This window comes from Rhinolophus hipposideros (genome assembly GCF_964194185.1).
Source record: "Rhinolophus hipposideros genome assembly, chromosome: 24".
Taxonomy (NCBI): domain Eukaryota; kingdom Metazoa; phylum Chordata; class Mammalia; order Chiroptera; family Rhinolophidae; genus Rhinolophus; species Rhinolophus hipposideros.
In genome coordinates, this window is record NC_138070.1 from 28,281,290 (window position 1) to 28,297,166 (window position 15,877).

The window sequence follows — 15,877 nt, forward strand, 5'->3', positions numbered from 1 at the left end:
GATGACATCCCAGGATTCTTCAAAAGAGCATGATTTGAACATCAACAGATTAAGAAAAGCCCTTGGGAAGTCAATGTAGCTCTTAATTATTTTTGTAAAAAGGGCCTTCCTTACATTCTGCTGCACAAGCCAAACATGATGTAAAGGATGTCCTATTTGCTATTACATGATTTTGTCAAAAAAGTTTTATTTCCTTCCAAGTCAACATTGAAGTAATCCTTTGTTCATTCTAAAAATTAGTACACCATTATAACTATAACCTGAATTTTACTACATAAAAGGTAAAGCAAACTTATATTTGTAATTTTTTAGTTTTTGTTTTTCAAGTTAAAGTCAAACCTTTTTGCACTATTTAGCATAAAATTTTGGTCCCCAATTTAAGCAGACTCACTTTAAGTTGTCTTCTCCTGATACTATCTATCCTCAGATAATGAGGATGGCCTGTAATTAATCTGATCTATGAAATTTAACATCAGGTTAAGCCATTTTCAGGACAAGAACTACTGGTCTGAATATCAAAACTGCTTAATTTTATGCTTTGCAACATTGTGCTCTCATTGTGAAATCTAAAGAAAGAAATACTAATAATACAATTTTCTCCTGTGCACTAATACACATAAATGGTTAACATTTCTCTTATTCTTATGCAAATTAAATAGCAATCATGTCAAAAGTGAAGAAATTTAAAACTGGTACCATATTAAAACATTAATGGACAATACTAAACAGATACTAGAATTCTTAAGAAATGATGGTCTACAGCCTATTAAGCGTACATTTATAAAACATTCTCAATTGTTGTGTTCTTTTATGAAATAATTATAGAATAAAACTATTAATGCTTTTAATCTTACCATCAACTGCATGGAGAGAAGTAAGAGACTCTTCACTTTTAGCTGAACGGAGGGTTCCTTCTGCCCTGCCACCTTAAGAATCAAAACCAAATAGCGTGAAGTTCTATTCATTGTTATACGTGTACTGAAAAGAAGCAGTGTTTTTCTCTACACATATTTAAACTTCCAAAAGTGATTAGCTATACATTTTGACAATCATATTCAATTTAGCATCATATTATATAATGTGTTACATTGCTCTCAAATGGTTTCCTATGTGAAAAAAATCTCTTTTCCAATGGATTAGAAACTTGAGAATAGAGATGAATTTAAAAACATCTTCCTTTTATATTTCCTAAAGACCAATATGATGTCATGCAGGATTTAAGATGAGCCCTTAAATCCAATGACTGGTGTCCCTTTAAGAGGATAGGACACAGAGACACAGTAGAACACTATGTGAAGACTGAGGCAGAGATTGGCGTGATCCCACCACAAGCCAAGGAACTCCAGTGACACCAGACACTGGAAGAGGCAAAGGAGGATTCTTCCCTGGATCCTTAGGAGAGAACATGGTTCTGCTGATACCTGGATTTCAGAGTTTTAGCCTCCAGAACTGTGAGGAAATAAATTTCTGTTGTTTTAAGCCACCCAATTGGTGGCAACTTGCTATGGCAGCCCTACGAAACCAACATATGTACTTTAATTATACACATTAAATCTGATGTGTTAAATATCTTCATTCTCTTTCACCTCTGGGCAGCATTCAACACTGCCGACACTTTCTTTCCAAGCCCCTCTTCCATCATTTCTAGTGATAGCACTCATCTCTTTTGTTCCTTGGCTGCCTTTTCAACCATTTCTTCTCACTCTCCTTTCATGACAACACTGACTTTTCCAGTCGTTTAAATACTGCTTTTCTCGAGGATTCAGCCCAATCTTCTTCTCTCACTCAACAGACTCTCCTGGGCCAAAATCTATCACTAGGATTTTCATTCTTAGCTGTTGCTGATGATTTCAGGCTGTATTTCTAGTTATATTAAACACCTTTATTAAATTCCAGACTCATACTACTCATCATCTCTTGGGCGTCTCCAATTCACTATGTCCAACGTAAACACAGTATTTTTCTTCGTTATTTAATCAAAACCTGAAAATTATCTTCGCTCCTCCTTTTTTCTCATCTTTCACAATCATTTGCTCACGCAGCACTGTAGATTCTAAATATCTCTCAAATCTATTTCCCACTCCCATTGCTTATTCCAGCCACTCACTGTTTCTTGCCTGAATGACAGTGACTGTCTCCTATTAGTGTCCGTCCACCCTTCAGTCTTATTCTCTTTCCATATACTCCTTACACTGTTGTAAAAGTCATTTTTCTTAGACCCAAACCTAATCATACTGAAGCCATTCAATAACTCCCAAGGAATGCAAGACAAAAACCAAAACTCTTTGGCAAGCATACAAGTCCCCTAATGATCTGAACCTCTTCTTGTACCATACTACCCAGCCAAGTTCTTTATAGTTCCGTTTCACACACGAACATACACTTTGCTCCCGTTTCCTGAATGGGAATTCCTACTTATCCTTGAAACCCAAGTCAAAGGTTATTATTTTCTGACTACCAGCTCCTCTCCCCACATGAACTAATAATTCCTACCATAACTATCTCACACAAACCTCTATTTCAATAGCTATGATTCTGCATGAAATTAATTTTTTTACACATATGACTTTCCAAGTAAAATTCTGATGGCAGGGTAGTGTCTTAATTTTCTTTCTACCTGCAGAGGCTGCTACCACCGTATTTCTCTGGAAAGAAGAACTAACCAGACAATCAGCTCTAATGCATCTTTTGGAGCAAAAATTAATATAAGACCCAGATTACTTTTATATCATATCATATCATATTATAATTATTATGTTGTGTTGTGATGTGATGTGTCTTATAGTAAAATAAGACCGGGTCTTATATTAATTTTTGCTCCAAAAGATGCATTAGAGCTGATTGTCCGGCTAGGTCTTATTTTCGGGAAAACATGGTATCTAGCACATGCTTAGTATACATGATTGCAAATTGAATGAATGAGGAATTCAATGAACTGAATATTGTATTTACAATATTACTGAGAAGAAAACACTGCTATCCTTTCTAGATTTAGAAGCTATTAATATCAGTAGAACATGGGTTTTAAACTATTTTTAAGAGTAGTATTTTCAACAACAGTAACAGATTCATTTGACCCAAAAATATACTCTCATTAATGGGTCATCTAGAAAAAAGATAACTTCTTTGGTTATAAAAGTTAAAAACTTGAAAGGAATGTTGAAACATGGTATTGTCATTTTTTATATCTGTAAAAAAATAGATTAACATTAATAAATTTAAACACTACAGCAGTTTATTACCAACAATATACAAATGATGCTACAAATATGTTATGAATTTTAAACCACGTTCATAAAATATATAATCTATATTGTTCCACTAAGAGAGTAGGTATTCTACATATTTACACATAATTTACGTATTTGGGGACAACCATGGACATAGCATATTGAAGGACATTGTAACAATACATTGAGTCTTTATCCAGAGTAAGAGGAGAGCTGTCACGACGGCATGGAAAGTGTGAACCTACCGTGCAAACTGATCTTGCAGCAGCAGCGCACAGGGAAGGTGTGAATGTACTAACCTTTCAGAGCCATGGCTTTCATCTCTGAAGGCTCACTCTCATTACGCTGCAACTTTCGTTTAGAAACAGATGATGATTTCCCCAAGTTGAAAAAGGAACGCCAGCTGCCCACGGGAGATTTTTTCATTTTATTTTGAGGTCTCCTTCTATGAGAGAAAATAATCTGTAGTAAGATATCCAAGGGGCTACCTTTACTTATAGAAAATGAACAAATGATGGAAAGAACCAAACAGCCAGAAGAGGCACAGCTGAAATAATATATAGCCACTGTTCATACAGCATACTCTGCACAGTGCAGCTCAACTGTATAGATAAAGCATGAAACGGAAATTAAATGTATGGATTTCAATATTAGTAACTAGTTTCACAAAAACAATTTTTATACAGATTTTCATATTTAGATTTAACCTCACAATCTGAGACACAAGCGAGAATAAAACATATTTAGGAATAGGAAATATTAAGATTCCAAAAATAAAAGTTAAAGGAAATGCTTTTTTACATGTGAGTAAAGAGAATTAAGCCCAAAATGAAGACAAGTTTTAAAAATAATAACTAATATACACTGAATGCCAGGCACTGTGCTAACTATTTATGTAGTTTACAGCTGAGGAAATTATGACACTTATGAAGTTTAATTAAATTCTTAATGTTATAAAACTAGTAAATAATGGGAGTCAGGATTGGAAACCAGGTCCTTACGTATCACAGTATCTACTCTCTTGATTACTACTCTGTAAAGAGATTTTTGAGACAATTATGGACCTAAACATAAATTCAAGTAGCTGAAGACAAACTCAGAATGACAAAGTAAAAGCGTGTTCTAACTTTTTGTGGTCAAGACATTTTACTCATGGGAAGTGAAAGGAAATAAGAGAGGTATACTAAAATATGTAAAGAATAAAATCTCGTTTTATTAATACTACCCAATCCAGGGAATTGAAATCCTGACATTCATGTATAATAGCCAAAAGAGAACAGGAGACACCAAAATTAACTTACATACATTAGCCTTCCTACCATATCTTAATAAAGAAGATACAGAAACCATGTTATCTTTTCTTTAGAGACAGAGAATTTCAGAGCTGGAAGGGACACTGAGAGAGTAAACTGCAGTGGTTCTCAAACTTTGGCATGTGTCAGAATCACCTGGAAGGCTGGAGAAAAGACTGATTGATTGCTGGACCCCAACCCCATAGTTTCTTATTCAGTGGCTCTTGGGCAGAGTCTGAGAATTAGCATTTCTGGTGACTTCCAGGTGATGCTAGTCGGGAGCACACTGTGAGAAGCACTGGTCTATTCTAAACTTAATGTGGAACCAATGTCAAATAAGTCATTATCCATTTATTACCTTCTGAATAAGATGCTCCAACAGTTTATTTCTGAACAAATTTCTAAACAATGTATCTCAGAGAGAAAAATCACACCCTATATAGTGGAAGTGTATTATTTTTCCTAACAATTTTCCCTGTACAATTGACTTTTCTTGTTCTTTAAAATGACATGGTGTTGTAATGCTTTTCAAGAATCCTTTTTATCATTCCCTATGAAGTATCATCCACAGTCAAATGAACGGGTTTTCCTGGGACTGGCCCAGATCAATATAGTAACTAAAATATCAAAGTAAAAGTAAAATAAAAGCATACATAGCCATGAAATCAAATTTATGAGGATTTAATGAATTTTACCTTTCAAGTGGGAACTCAATTATGGTATGAAATTTTCCCTGAAGTGCAGCTGGTCCTTCTCCTACTTCAATATATTTATTTTCAGTCACAATTGGAGAATTGACCTGAGCTTGTGTTCGTGCCTGGGCTTCCTCCAATGTCAGCAGCTTGGCAGATGGAGAGGAAACCAGCAGAGATTTGGGTCTTGATAGAGAAGCTTTGGAAACAAAGAAAAACAATGAAGAGAGTCAAACTTTTCTTCATGAGGAAAAAATATAAATATGTGTGTATGTAGTTCAATCTATTTATCTATCTACCTGTTGTTTTAAATTTTCTTCATTATGTTTTTTAAATGGCAAAAATAACAGAGCTTTACACTAAGTGAGGAATAGAAGGTGACACACCAAGTTACTTGTTAACAGTGACACACACACACACACACACACACACACACACACACACACACACACGGTGCCAAAAAATGTATACACATTTTAAGAAAGGAAAAAAACTGTATTAAAATTATGTTGATTGTAACCACTTTGAGCACCTCTTGTAATTGCAGAAGTCAAACGTGACTAGTATTCATCGTTTTTAATTGGTATATATTGAGTATTACAATTTTAATATAGTTTTATTCCTTTTCTTAAAATGCATATACATTTTTTTGGAGCACTCTCTTGTATATATTTAGAATTCTTACATAATTTAACTATTTTCCTTTCTTAAGACCTTGCCCAGCATCATTCAGATATTTTTATTTTTGGAAGGAATCTTTCTGCTGCTGCTCCATATTACACCTTCATGTATACTGATAATACGTAACATGATGTATTTTTTAATATGTCATGAACTTTGATCATAAAAGCTCTACTATGTAGTATTCATTAAGTATACATAAAATAACTGTTAAATTGTGCATTTTGGAAACAGACATGAATTTATTAAACTGAGATACAAAATGCAGTTTTCCATTCTTGTAGAAGTTCAGATGCATGTTCCTTGCAGTGAACAAAATCCGTGGGAGTCATACCTGCACCTTCCTGAATGACCACACTGATTTTCCCACTGAAGAGGACATCTACATGATTGAGGATGAATTCAACAACCACCGACTGAATTCTCACTTCCATAAAAGCTGCTGTTCCACTAAAACAGGCAGATTCTATCTGTTTTGATCTGTGGGGAAAACAATGTGACTATCAAAGAGTTCCAGTCTCAAAGGGCATTTTTTTTAAACGTGTAAATCCCAGACAACCCAGAAGAAGAAAGCATACTTTGACAATGCCTTGACTAAGACCCAATTGCCTGTTTTGGAAAGATGCTCATAAAAACAACGTATCAGTTTTACTTTTAAAAATTGTTCTTAAGGAATTCAACTTTTATTTAAGATGACTGCTTCTATTTAAGTCATAAGTCAAATGCAACTTACCTGAGCAGGTTTGGAGCCCAAACAATTGCTAGATTTTTTGCATGCATATTTGTGATGGAACAATAGTCAGCTAGAAGAGACAAGTGTCTCATTAGGAACTCCAGTGTTCTGCAAAATGAAATATAACATATTAACAAAAAGAAATATTATGTAGCAGTGCAGAGCACTAAAAGCTCCATTAATGAATTTGTAAGTTCTCAGTGGCAAAATGGAAGAAGAACCATACAAATGCCAGCAAATTTTTGTGCTGCCTATTAGGTTTGAATATTAGTATGACTACAGAACTGTGAGAAGAATGAGTTCAAAATTCTATATGTAATAATTACATCTACAGAATACCAAGAAAAAAACTCTAAGGCAGATACAGCAAGAAATGAAAGTTCTGAGAAAATAGCCTTCCTTAGTTAAAAAAGAAAATTAAAAAAAAAATCTTTAAGAATATTTGTTCTTGGCTGTCAGACACCTAGTTTCAAGAACACCAGTGAAGTGAATCCTCCACAAAAGCCAGTTTCTAGTTTCTAGACAAATGATATCATGAAGTTATGCTATTCTACTTGCAGCAGGCAAGCTAACAGGTAAAGATTTAAACTTTTCTTCTACATAAGAAACCAACAATGTTTCCCAAGCCTTAAAAGAGTTAAAAGAAAAATTCCAGTAGGCACGAAGCGGGAGATTATTTGAGCAAATAAGCGGGAGATTATTTGAGCAAATAATGTGCTTTTAGAATAGAAAACCTACTCCAAATCCCAATTATCTTGGTTAATCTTATATATTGTTTGTTTTATTTAAACAAATACACACACACACATAGAGGGAGGGAAGGAGGGAAGTAGGGAAAGAGGGAGAGAGAACAGAAGTGGGGTGAGAGAGAGAGAGAGAGAGAGAGAGAGAGAGAGAGAGAGAGAGAGAGAGAGGTATAGCTAGATATAAAACAACAGGGCAAAGTATTTTTGGAAATAAAGTATGATCAGCTTAAATGTAAATTAAATCATATAAACACACAAAGGTATTACCTATCAGCTATCACATCTCTCAAAGTGTCCCTACCTAACTGTACAGAAATTTAAACGATTAAAAACAATGAACGGGAAACAGAATTTTTAATTTTCTTAGTTAAACTGTGGTCAACACATGAGCCTCAAAGATACAGATGAGCCTAACATGAATTTGAGAAGAAAAGGAAGATGACAGCTAGAGGCATTGTTCAAGATGCTTTTACAGCGAATCTCATCTAAATCTCACAACAGCTCAAAGAAGAACAGTGCTACCTACCATTCCCAATTTTATGGAAGAGAAAGCTACGGTTTCGCCCAGATTACACAGAGAAGCGGTGCTGGGATTCAAATCAGGGTCAGCATATCTCATTTACCAGAATCTACTGTAGCTTCTGTATGGTAAAAATAGTAATTCTCTGTCCCTCTTGTATATGGTTAAACAAGGAAAGACAGACAGGAGTGGGGCTGGCCTGGAGACAATGGAGAGGTGAGCAGCTTGAGAAACGTGTTTAGAACACAATGTAAAATTTCATTAGGAGTGGAGGAGGTAGATATAGAAAGGGAAAGATTAAGTACTCCAGAAATGTATTTTATAAGAAAAGCAAATTAAGAGAACCAAAGATACCATTTTATTATTCACATATCTAATTATAAAGATGCTTTTAAAAGCTAATGGAGAATTTTACTCAGTGTCATAAAATGAGCATTTTCATGTTCAGCACAGTGCAAATTGCACAAACCCTCATGGAATACAATTTGGAAATTGTTGTATGTTGGGAAGAAAGTTTTAGTATCTTTTAATTTCTAAAAATTCCACTGTCAGGTCTTTATACTAAAAAATAATCTAGATTCCCTAAAATATTTATTTAAATGGATGGTCCTTATAGTAATGTTTAAAATTGGGGGAAAACCCCTGATCATATAAATAGATTATAGGTAAATTAGGGGAAAGGTTAAATGACATATGGATCATCCACAAGAAAGAACACTTAAAAATCATGTTTTTCAAGAACACTTAATTAAGGAATTAGGAAATGTGAATGTTAAAATCTTAAAAAGTCTGAATCAAAAGAGATATCTAAAGTAGGAGATACACAAATTATGTAGAAGAAGCTAGAGTATAAGAACACATTAGATAGCAAGAGATATATGACAAGGAATTATATATAACAGAGTCGTAGATGTGTTTATAGTAATCAATATATACAAAACAAATGGATATACATAGTAGGTAATATAAATTAGGAGATACAGAGCACAATAGGATATACACACCATAAATAAATACACATATATATCAGCAAGGTATAAAAATGTCATGTACAAAATACATAAAATGTACATACAATACATATTATTGCACATTTACTATATGTGTTCTATGAGAATACAGTGACAAACAAAACAGAATTCATGACATCAAGAAGCTTGTGCTTTAGAGGAGTTATGTGTAAAATAGATAATACAGTGTGTGTGTGTGTGTGTGTGTGTGTGTGTATGAAACATATAGTAGGATGTATGTACAATATATAATATATAGCAGGTAAAGTATGTAATGTTTAATAGAAAAGATCAAACAGATATCAAAGGAGCTATATGTAATATATGTAAAGTAGGGGAAATACCTATAAAAATGTCTGTATATAATAAAGGACAATATATACGATAGTAGGGGAAATAATAAATATAATTAGAGTAGACAAACATAAAATAGAAGAAAAACTATACATATCAATATAGGAGATATACATGTATGTATGTGTGTGAGATATACACTTATGTTTACGTGTGTGTATGTATAGATAAAACATAATGAAGCAAATACATAGATATACATTAACAGATAATAATGGTAATTAACTCATATAAATAGCACTTATTAACAGGCTTTGTCCTAAGTACTTTTCCTTTAATATTCATAATATTCCTATGAGAATACTATTGATAATTATAGGTTTTGTTTCAATTGTTCTTTGCTAATCACAGTATTTGTTTCTCCCTCATTTGGCAGCTCACCATTATAAAGCCCTGCAAAGAATTCAACTGAGGTTTCATAGAAGAAACAAAAATCCTTGTTTAAAAGAGCTGTGCTTTATACATGCTGACCGCATTTAACTTAATTATGAATTAAAATAACCTTGCATGAACAGTTATAGAAGCACTGTAAATTGCTTTTAGATAAGTTTGTAATTCAAATGATGTTAGTTGAAGTGTTCAGCGATACCACAGAGAAACCTACTAGCCAGTAAAACGTCCTGTGCCTTGAACACCAGCCATTGAATTTTACAAAGGGAACTGCACTTGTGGGTGCATTAAGAGAACACCAGTAAGAAGAGACTTTATCATATATATCTTCGTGGGTCCTTAAGAGCTCTTTAATTTCCTCACAGGCTACATTACTAGGACAATGACTCAATGCTAAGCTGCCTTCTGGCTCTTGAATATCATGGGCTTATAGCGATAGTGATGACTGAAAATATGTATAATTTTTAATGTTGATTAAAAATTTTAGTGATTTAGTGCCAAATTTAACGCAGATTTTTGATGAACAGAGGGCGCCCAAAAATACATACACATTTAAAGAAAGGAAAAAACTGTATTAAAATTCTAATACTCAATATACGATAACAAAAGATGAATACAAGTCACGAGCATACTTTTTTTTGGTACCGCTGGTATGTACATAAACAATATGATTTTGAAAAAAATCGGCACTAAATTACTTAATTTTTATATTACTAAAACATCGACTGAATTTAATTTTTCGTCAATAACTAAAATTTAAAATTTTTATCTTTTACTTTTTTGCATACTATAACCCATAATTTATGTTTTCTTCCTCTCACTAGTTTCATTCTGGTCTTCTCAGATACAAGCAAAAATATTTCTAAGAGTGCAAACAACATACAAATTAAATTGGGTTTTAAAAAGTAGCAACAACAACAAAACCAATGAACAATAACAAAACCTAAAACAAACCGAAATAAAAAACAGGTTTACGGATCATCTGAAAGTCTCATGAGGAAGAATTGAGACGACTGTTAGATTTTGTGGTTCTATGTGGCTTGACACCTTTTGAAAAACAAGAGGGCTAGAAAAAAGGAAACGAGGCACCCAGCAGTGTGTCTATATTTTGGATTCAAGCAATTCACAAGTATTCACACTAGTGGGCATACACCCTAGTACCGTCAGCAATATTTCTGTCTCTCAAAAAAACAAACACACAAATGAATAGGTTTGGTCAACCATTCATTATTTATCCTTCTATCCAACATTTATTAAATGCCTACTGGATGCCAAGCCCTGTGCAAGACCCTGGGAATACAAAGAAAAGTATACGAAGAAATGGAAGTTTAAATAGTTGGTATTCCCAAGAAAATTTAAATAGTTAGAAACCCAAAGACAAAAAGCACTTTTACACATCAACTGACATCTACTTTTGACTAGTATTTTACAACATGAGGTTTACCTGTAGTGTGGAGGGGGGAGTTGTTGGATGACATCATGAATTTTTATCAGCCTTTCTTCATCTGTTGCTGCTGAAACAGCATCCTGTAACAATCATAATACAAAATAAACTAGTGGGCTTTGTTGGTAAAAATGAAAGTTCTTTACTTACAATTTATAGTTTTCACTGAGATAATTCACCCTATCTACGCTTTGATGCTAAACGGAGAGGAAACACCATATAGTATCAAGAAAGTAAACTGTGTTTCCACACTATATGGACATTGAAATCTATTAAATAATAACTGTTTTAAAAACTTTACGATAACCAATTACAGGTGATAAGATTAGTGGCTCAAAGTCAGAAACTGAAAGAATGAAAACATGAAAACAGCAAAGACTATGGACTAGCTAGCAATGAATGCTTTTTGATTTTTTTGTTTCCTTTCAGTCATTTTAGTCATAAAATTATTTTTTATATGATCAAATCAATTTTTACACGTTTTGCACAAAATCACAACAAAACTCCAAACACAATTTATTTAAAAGTGACTTGTACTCACTGAAAATTTCTCATACAGCTGGTAGGTGAGTAGAGGGTTTGGGAGTTCTCGGAAATAGAGCTTACAGAGGGAGCCCACGGAATGAATGTCTTGAACATATGGTTCTTTTGTCAAGTCGGGAACATGTTCAGAGTCAAATTCATGGCTAAAAAAGACAGAAGAGAGAGACAATTATTTTATATAGGAAAAGCAAGTATATGACTTTAAAACAGAAAGCAAAAGCCCAAAGCGTCAACCTCTATCTCAGTGAGTTAATGTTTTCTTCAAATGATTGTATTTCTTGTAAGTTATATTTGGACTTCAGCAGTAACTGGATGTCTGATCATAAGGAAAGTTCTTATATATGTGGAAATTAAGGGCATTGGTTTAATATTAAAGTGGACAACAATCTCTGAAATGCATATGAATGAGCAACTCTTAACACACAGATCTGAAAACAGGACTCCTAATTCCAAATGGTTTGAATATCCAATATTTTAGTAATTCTGGGAACTAGGGATAAGTGGCAGGTATTCCATGAACAAGTATGCACAGAAATTCCTCAGATACAAGAAGGTTCAAAAATGCTTTATTGTAGAGGGCCCGAAACAATATAAATAATTCCCAGCTAACATCTCATTTTAATAGATGGTAAAGTCTGTAGCATTAAAGTGAGTGAACGAAAAGTTGTGCTCAGAATACAAGACAAATTAAGCTCACTTTCCTGGAGGTTAATCATATTAATCTATAGGCATGAAACCACTTATTAACCTAGAGGATTAGTGTATGTGGACAATATGAATATAAGATTTGCTGCACAAGAACTAAAGACTGAAATTGTCTTTAGGACAAAAATCAATTTAAGTATTCTCCAAATGTGTATTCTTGAAAATAGAGAAGACCTCTGTGGTCCATTAGAATATTAAAATCCCTATAGAGTGTCAATTTCCATGCACCACAGTGAAAAATAAAGGAAAACAACGTATTAAGAATAGACTAGAGAGCGGCAGGTTAGCTCAGTGGTTAGACCACAGTGCTCATAACACCAAGGTTGCCAGTTCAATTCTCACATGGGCCGGTAAGCTGCGCCCTCCATAACTAGATTGAACAATGACTTGACTTGGAGCTAAGCTGCGCCCCCGACAACTAGAGTGAAAACAATGACTTGATATGGAGCTGATGGGTCCTCGAAAAACACACTGTTCCCCAATATTCCCTAATCAAAAACAAAAATAGACTTCAATCTAAGAGATTGAGCAAAAATAAAATTTCTCTTGCTGGTGTAAAGGATACCACTGTTTTGACTGAGAAGGTAATGAGAATGTGAAATATTTAACACATGCACACCTAAGCATACACTACAGAACCAGTCAAATGAAATCTGAAGTTTCCCTCTCCTAAATTTTAATCATAAATTAAAGAATAATTCTATTATAATGTAAATTTTCATCTCACTGTTGTCATGGGGTCAAACTCAATTTGCTAAAATCTTCAAATACTATAAAGAGACAAAATACAAGTATTGAAGAGGTTAAGGGGACATGGTTTTCTGATACTACAAATGAAGAAACAGCACTTAGGAAAATATATAAAGAGAACAATATAGATATTATTTCCTTTTTCTAAACCATCTTACTGAAAATTATGGTCATTAATATAAGAGACTTAATTTTGAAATAATTTCTTTTTAATGAATTACAATAGGAATGAAAAAGAAAATGCCATATAAGTTTTTACCGTAGTCTCTGGATATTGGAGGCAACGCCAGAGAGACGATATATTCCATCCACAATGCCATATCTTTCAATGAATGCTGTACAGCTTTGAAGAACCTGGGGTACTAAAGAGAATTTTTAAAGACATGGATTAAATTGGGAGTATTCAGCAGAAACAAAGTCAACAAAAAAATGAGAATATCTTAAATTTCCATAAGCAAAAAAAATTTGTAAATTAAAATTTTAAGGGGTGGAGATTAATCTACTACAAAAAAAATGATGATGGCATATTTGCTTAATTTCACATCTCAAATAGATAACCGCTTCCTGAATAATCAAAACTGGCTCTATCTTGTTACATTTAGGTAAATGAAAGACTTCCTACATTATTAGGATAGTCTACGACCTTCTGCAGCAGACTCATTTAGATCATGTTCCAACAGTAAAGTGAACTGTTAGTCCTAACACCATACCAGATTAAAAAAAAAATACAGCTGTTCAGCTGAATTTCATACATAGCAAATGAATATGAGAACGTAAATGCTTATCCCAACAAGACAATTGCCTGTAAGAACTGTAATTTTTTACTTTTAAAAAGTTTCTTTTATCTTTTCATAGTTAATGTGACTTCTAATTTTATCCAATAAACAGAACACCAACATAATGCAAAGGTCAAAGCAACTTCAAGTAGATGGAATCTTAATTTCCTGCCTATCTGTACTTTATAATTACTGACCTTCTTTCAATATTAACCAGCTCATCATAAAGGGCACTCTAACAATAAGTAGAAAGAAAAGAAAGGTATTCTCTCTGGTTACCTTACTGAATATCTGAAATAAATGGACAGTTATTCTGGGCCTACAGTCTACAAAAGAACATTCAAAGTATATGATAAAAAAAATTATAACCATTGAAAAATTTAAATAGCTGAACTTTGAACTTTGTTTTTCAATGCAGATTGATGAATTTACAGTCTTTAGTAACTGTTGTTTTGATAGTTTAGTTAAAATCCCAAAAAGAATCACTTGGATGAACATTATTTAATCTACAAAAAACTACTATTCTAGGGATGAAACATACAGAGTGGTGAGTGAAAAAATTAAGATATTTTAATAAGACAGTTTTAACTAATGTATTTCACTTATAGTATACAGTAACTCCTTACTTAAGGATGTTGATAGGTTTTGCAACTTTAAGTGAAAGGGTGTATAATGAAACCAATTGTACCATAGGCTGATTGATACACACAAGAGTTAGATTCCTAAGGTGGCATCTCATCAATGTCACAACGAAATGACATTGAAAGAAATGTTATTCCAGGAGCTGCTGTATATCAGTCCTTTATTATTACAATAGACTTTTCTTGGTTTTCCTGCCTTTTTTTGCTCTTCCTGCATTCTATCCTTTCAATTCTGTCAGATCCTATAAATTACATTTAAAGTTAAACTCCTTAGCTTTGAATAATTTTTTTAAAGCAGTTATATTATTGAACATATAATATGTGCCAGGCTACGTGCTTTATAATGGATACTCATTTAATTCTCACAGAAATCCTGTGGGAAAAGTTCTCTCATTATCACCATTTTACAGAGAGGAAATAGAGTCTTATGAGAGATGAACTTTTACCCAAGGATAAGCAGGAAACAAAGGACAGAAATGAGATTCTAAATCAAGTGGTCCAAGTACAGAGCCAATTTTTAACTGGCAATATACTGCCTAGAATATGAGATCCTTCACAATTTGCATTTATTTTATTTACTGTGTTTCCATATTCCTCAATTCTAGACCAAGTGAAGTCTCATCTTTTGCCATATAAACCAGCCACTTTCTAAGTCCCTCAATTTCCAGGTACAATTTCCTTGGTTCCGAAGTCTCCCTCTACCACCACCTTCTTATAGAAAACTCTTGGCTACTATTCAAAACCCAAATGAACTATCACTCTTAAACAAGCCTTTGAATATCTCCAAATAGAGGTAGCTGCCTAGGTGCCCACAGAACAATTTCATTTTGAATTATTATTTATTTGTTTATACAAATAAACAAATTACCCCTTCTTAGTGAAGCTTTTAATGGGAAAATCCATGCTCTGCTCATCTTTGTATATTCAAAATCCAGAAGCACTTTCCTGACACAATATACACAACTAGAAAATGAATTAACTTACAGGTACCCTGTGAGCCTGACAGTTTTCTGACCAAGTTAGCAGAAGAGGGATCTTAGTTTTCATATAAAACTGTATTTATTTTCAACTGTTGCTTTCTATCTCTAAATACTTTCAATAATTTTAGTAACAAGAAGGGGAATATGTTTATGTAGTGGAGATGAAGGGCAGGCAGAGTTGCTGGGTACCTTCTGTGAATTGACTTTGATTATAAGCAATCTCTATGTCATAGTGATATGCAAAATATAAAATATCTTTATGAGCTTGAGTCCTATTTCTAATATTGTTCCATCAATGATAATCTCAAGTGCCTTAGGCTTCTATCCTACAAACTAGAGGTATAGTAATAAAATTTGGAGCTGAAAAATTTCTATCACAAAGGATATATA

At 33.4% G+C, this 15,877-nt stretch overlaps 1 protein-coding gene across 9 annotated transcripts in view; it reads right to left on the reverse strand.

Moving 5' to 3' along the window:
• ARHGAP32 (Rho GTPase activating protein 32) overlaps positions 1-15,877 on the reverse strand; it is a 341,577-nt gene that overhangs the window by 17,665 nt on the left and 308,035 nt on the right. For all 9 annotated transcript variants that reach the window (XM_081037993.1, XM_081037991.1, XM_081037994.1 and 6 more), the window contains 8 exons: positions 13,350-13,452; positions 11,634-11,778; positions 11,093-11,175; positions 6,629-6,736; positions 6,230-6,375; positions 5,218-5,413; positions 3,530-3,675; positions 855-926 (listed from right to left, as the gene is read on the reverse strand). In XM_081037993.1, coding sequence (XP_080894119.1) covers positions 855-926; positions 3,530-3,675; positions 5,218-5,413; positions 6,230-6,375; positions 6,629-6,736; positions 11,093-11,175; positions 11,634-11,778; positions 13,350-13,452 — 999 coding nt within the window. The remainder of the gene's footprint in view (positions 1-854; positions 927-3,529; positions 3,676-5,217; positions 5,414-6,229; positions 6,376-6,628; positions 6,737-11,092; positions 11,176-11,633; positions 11,779-13,349; positions 13,453-15,877) is intronic.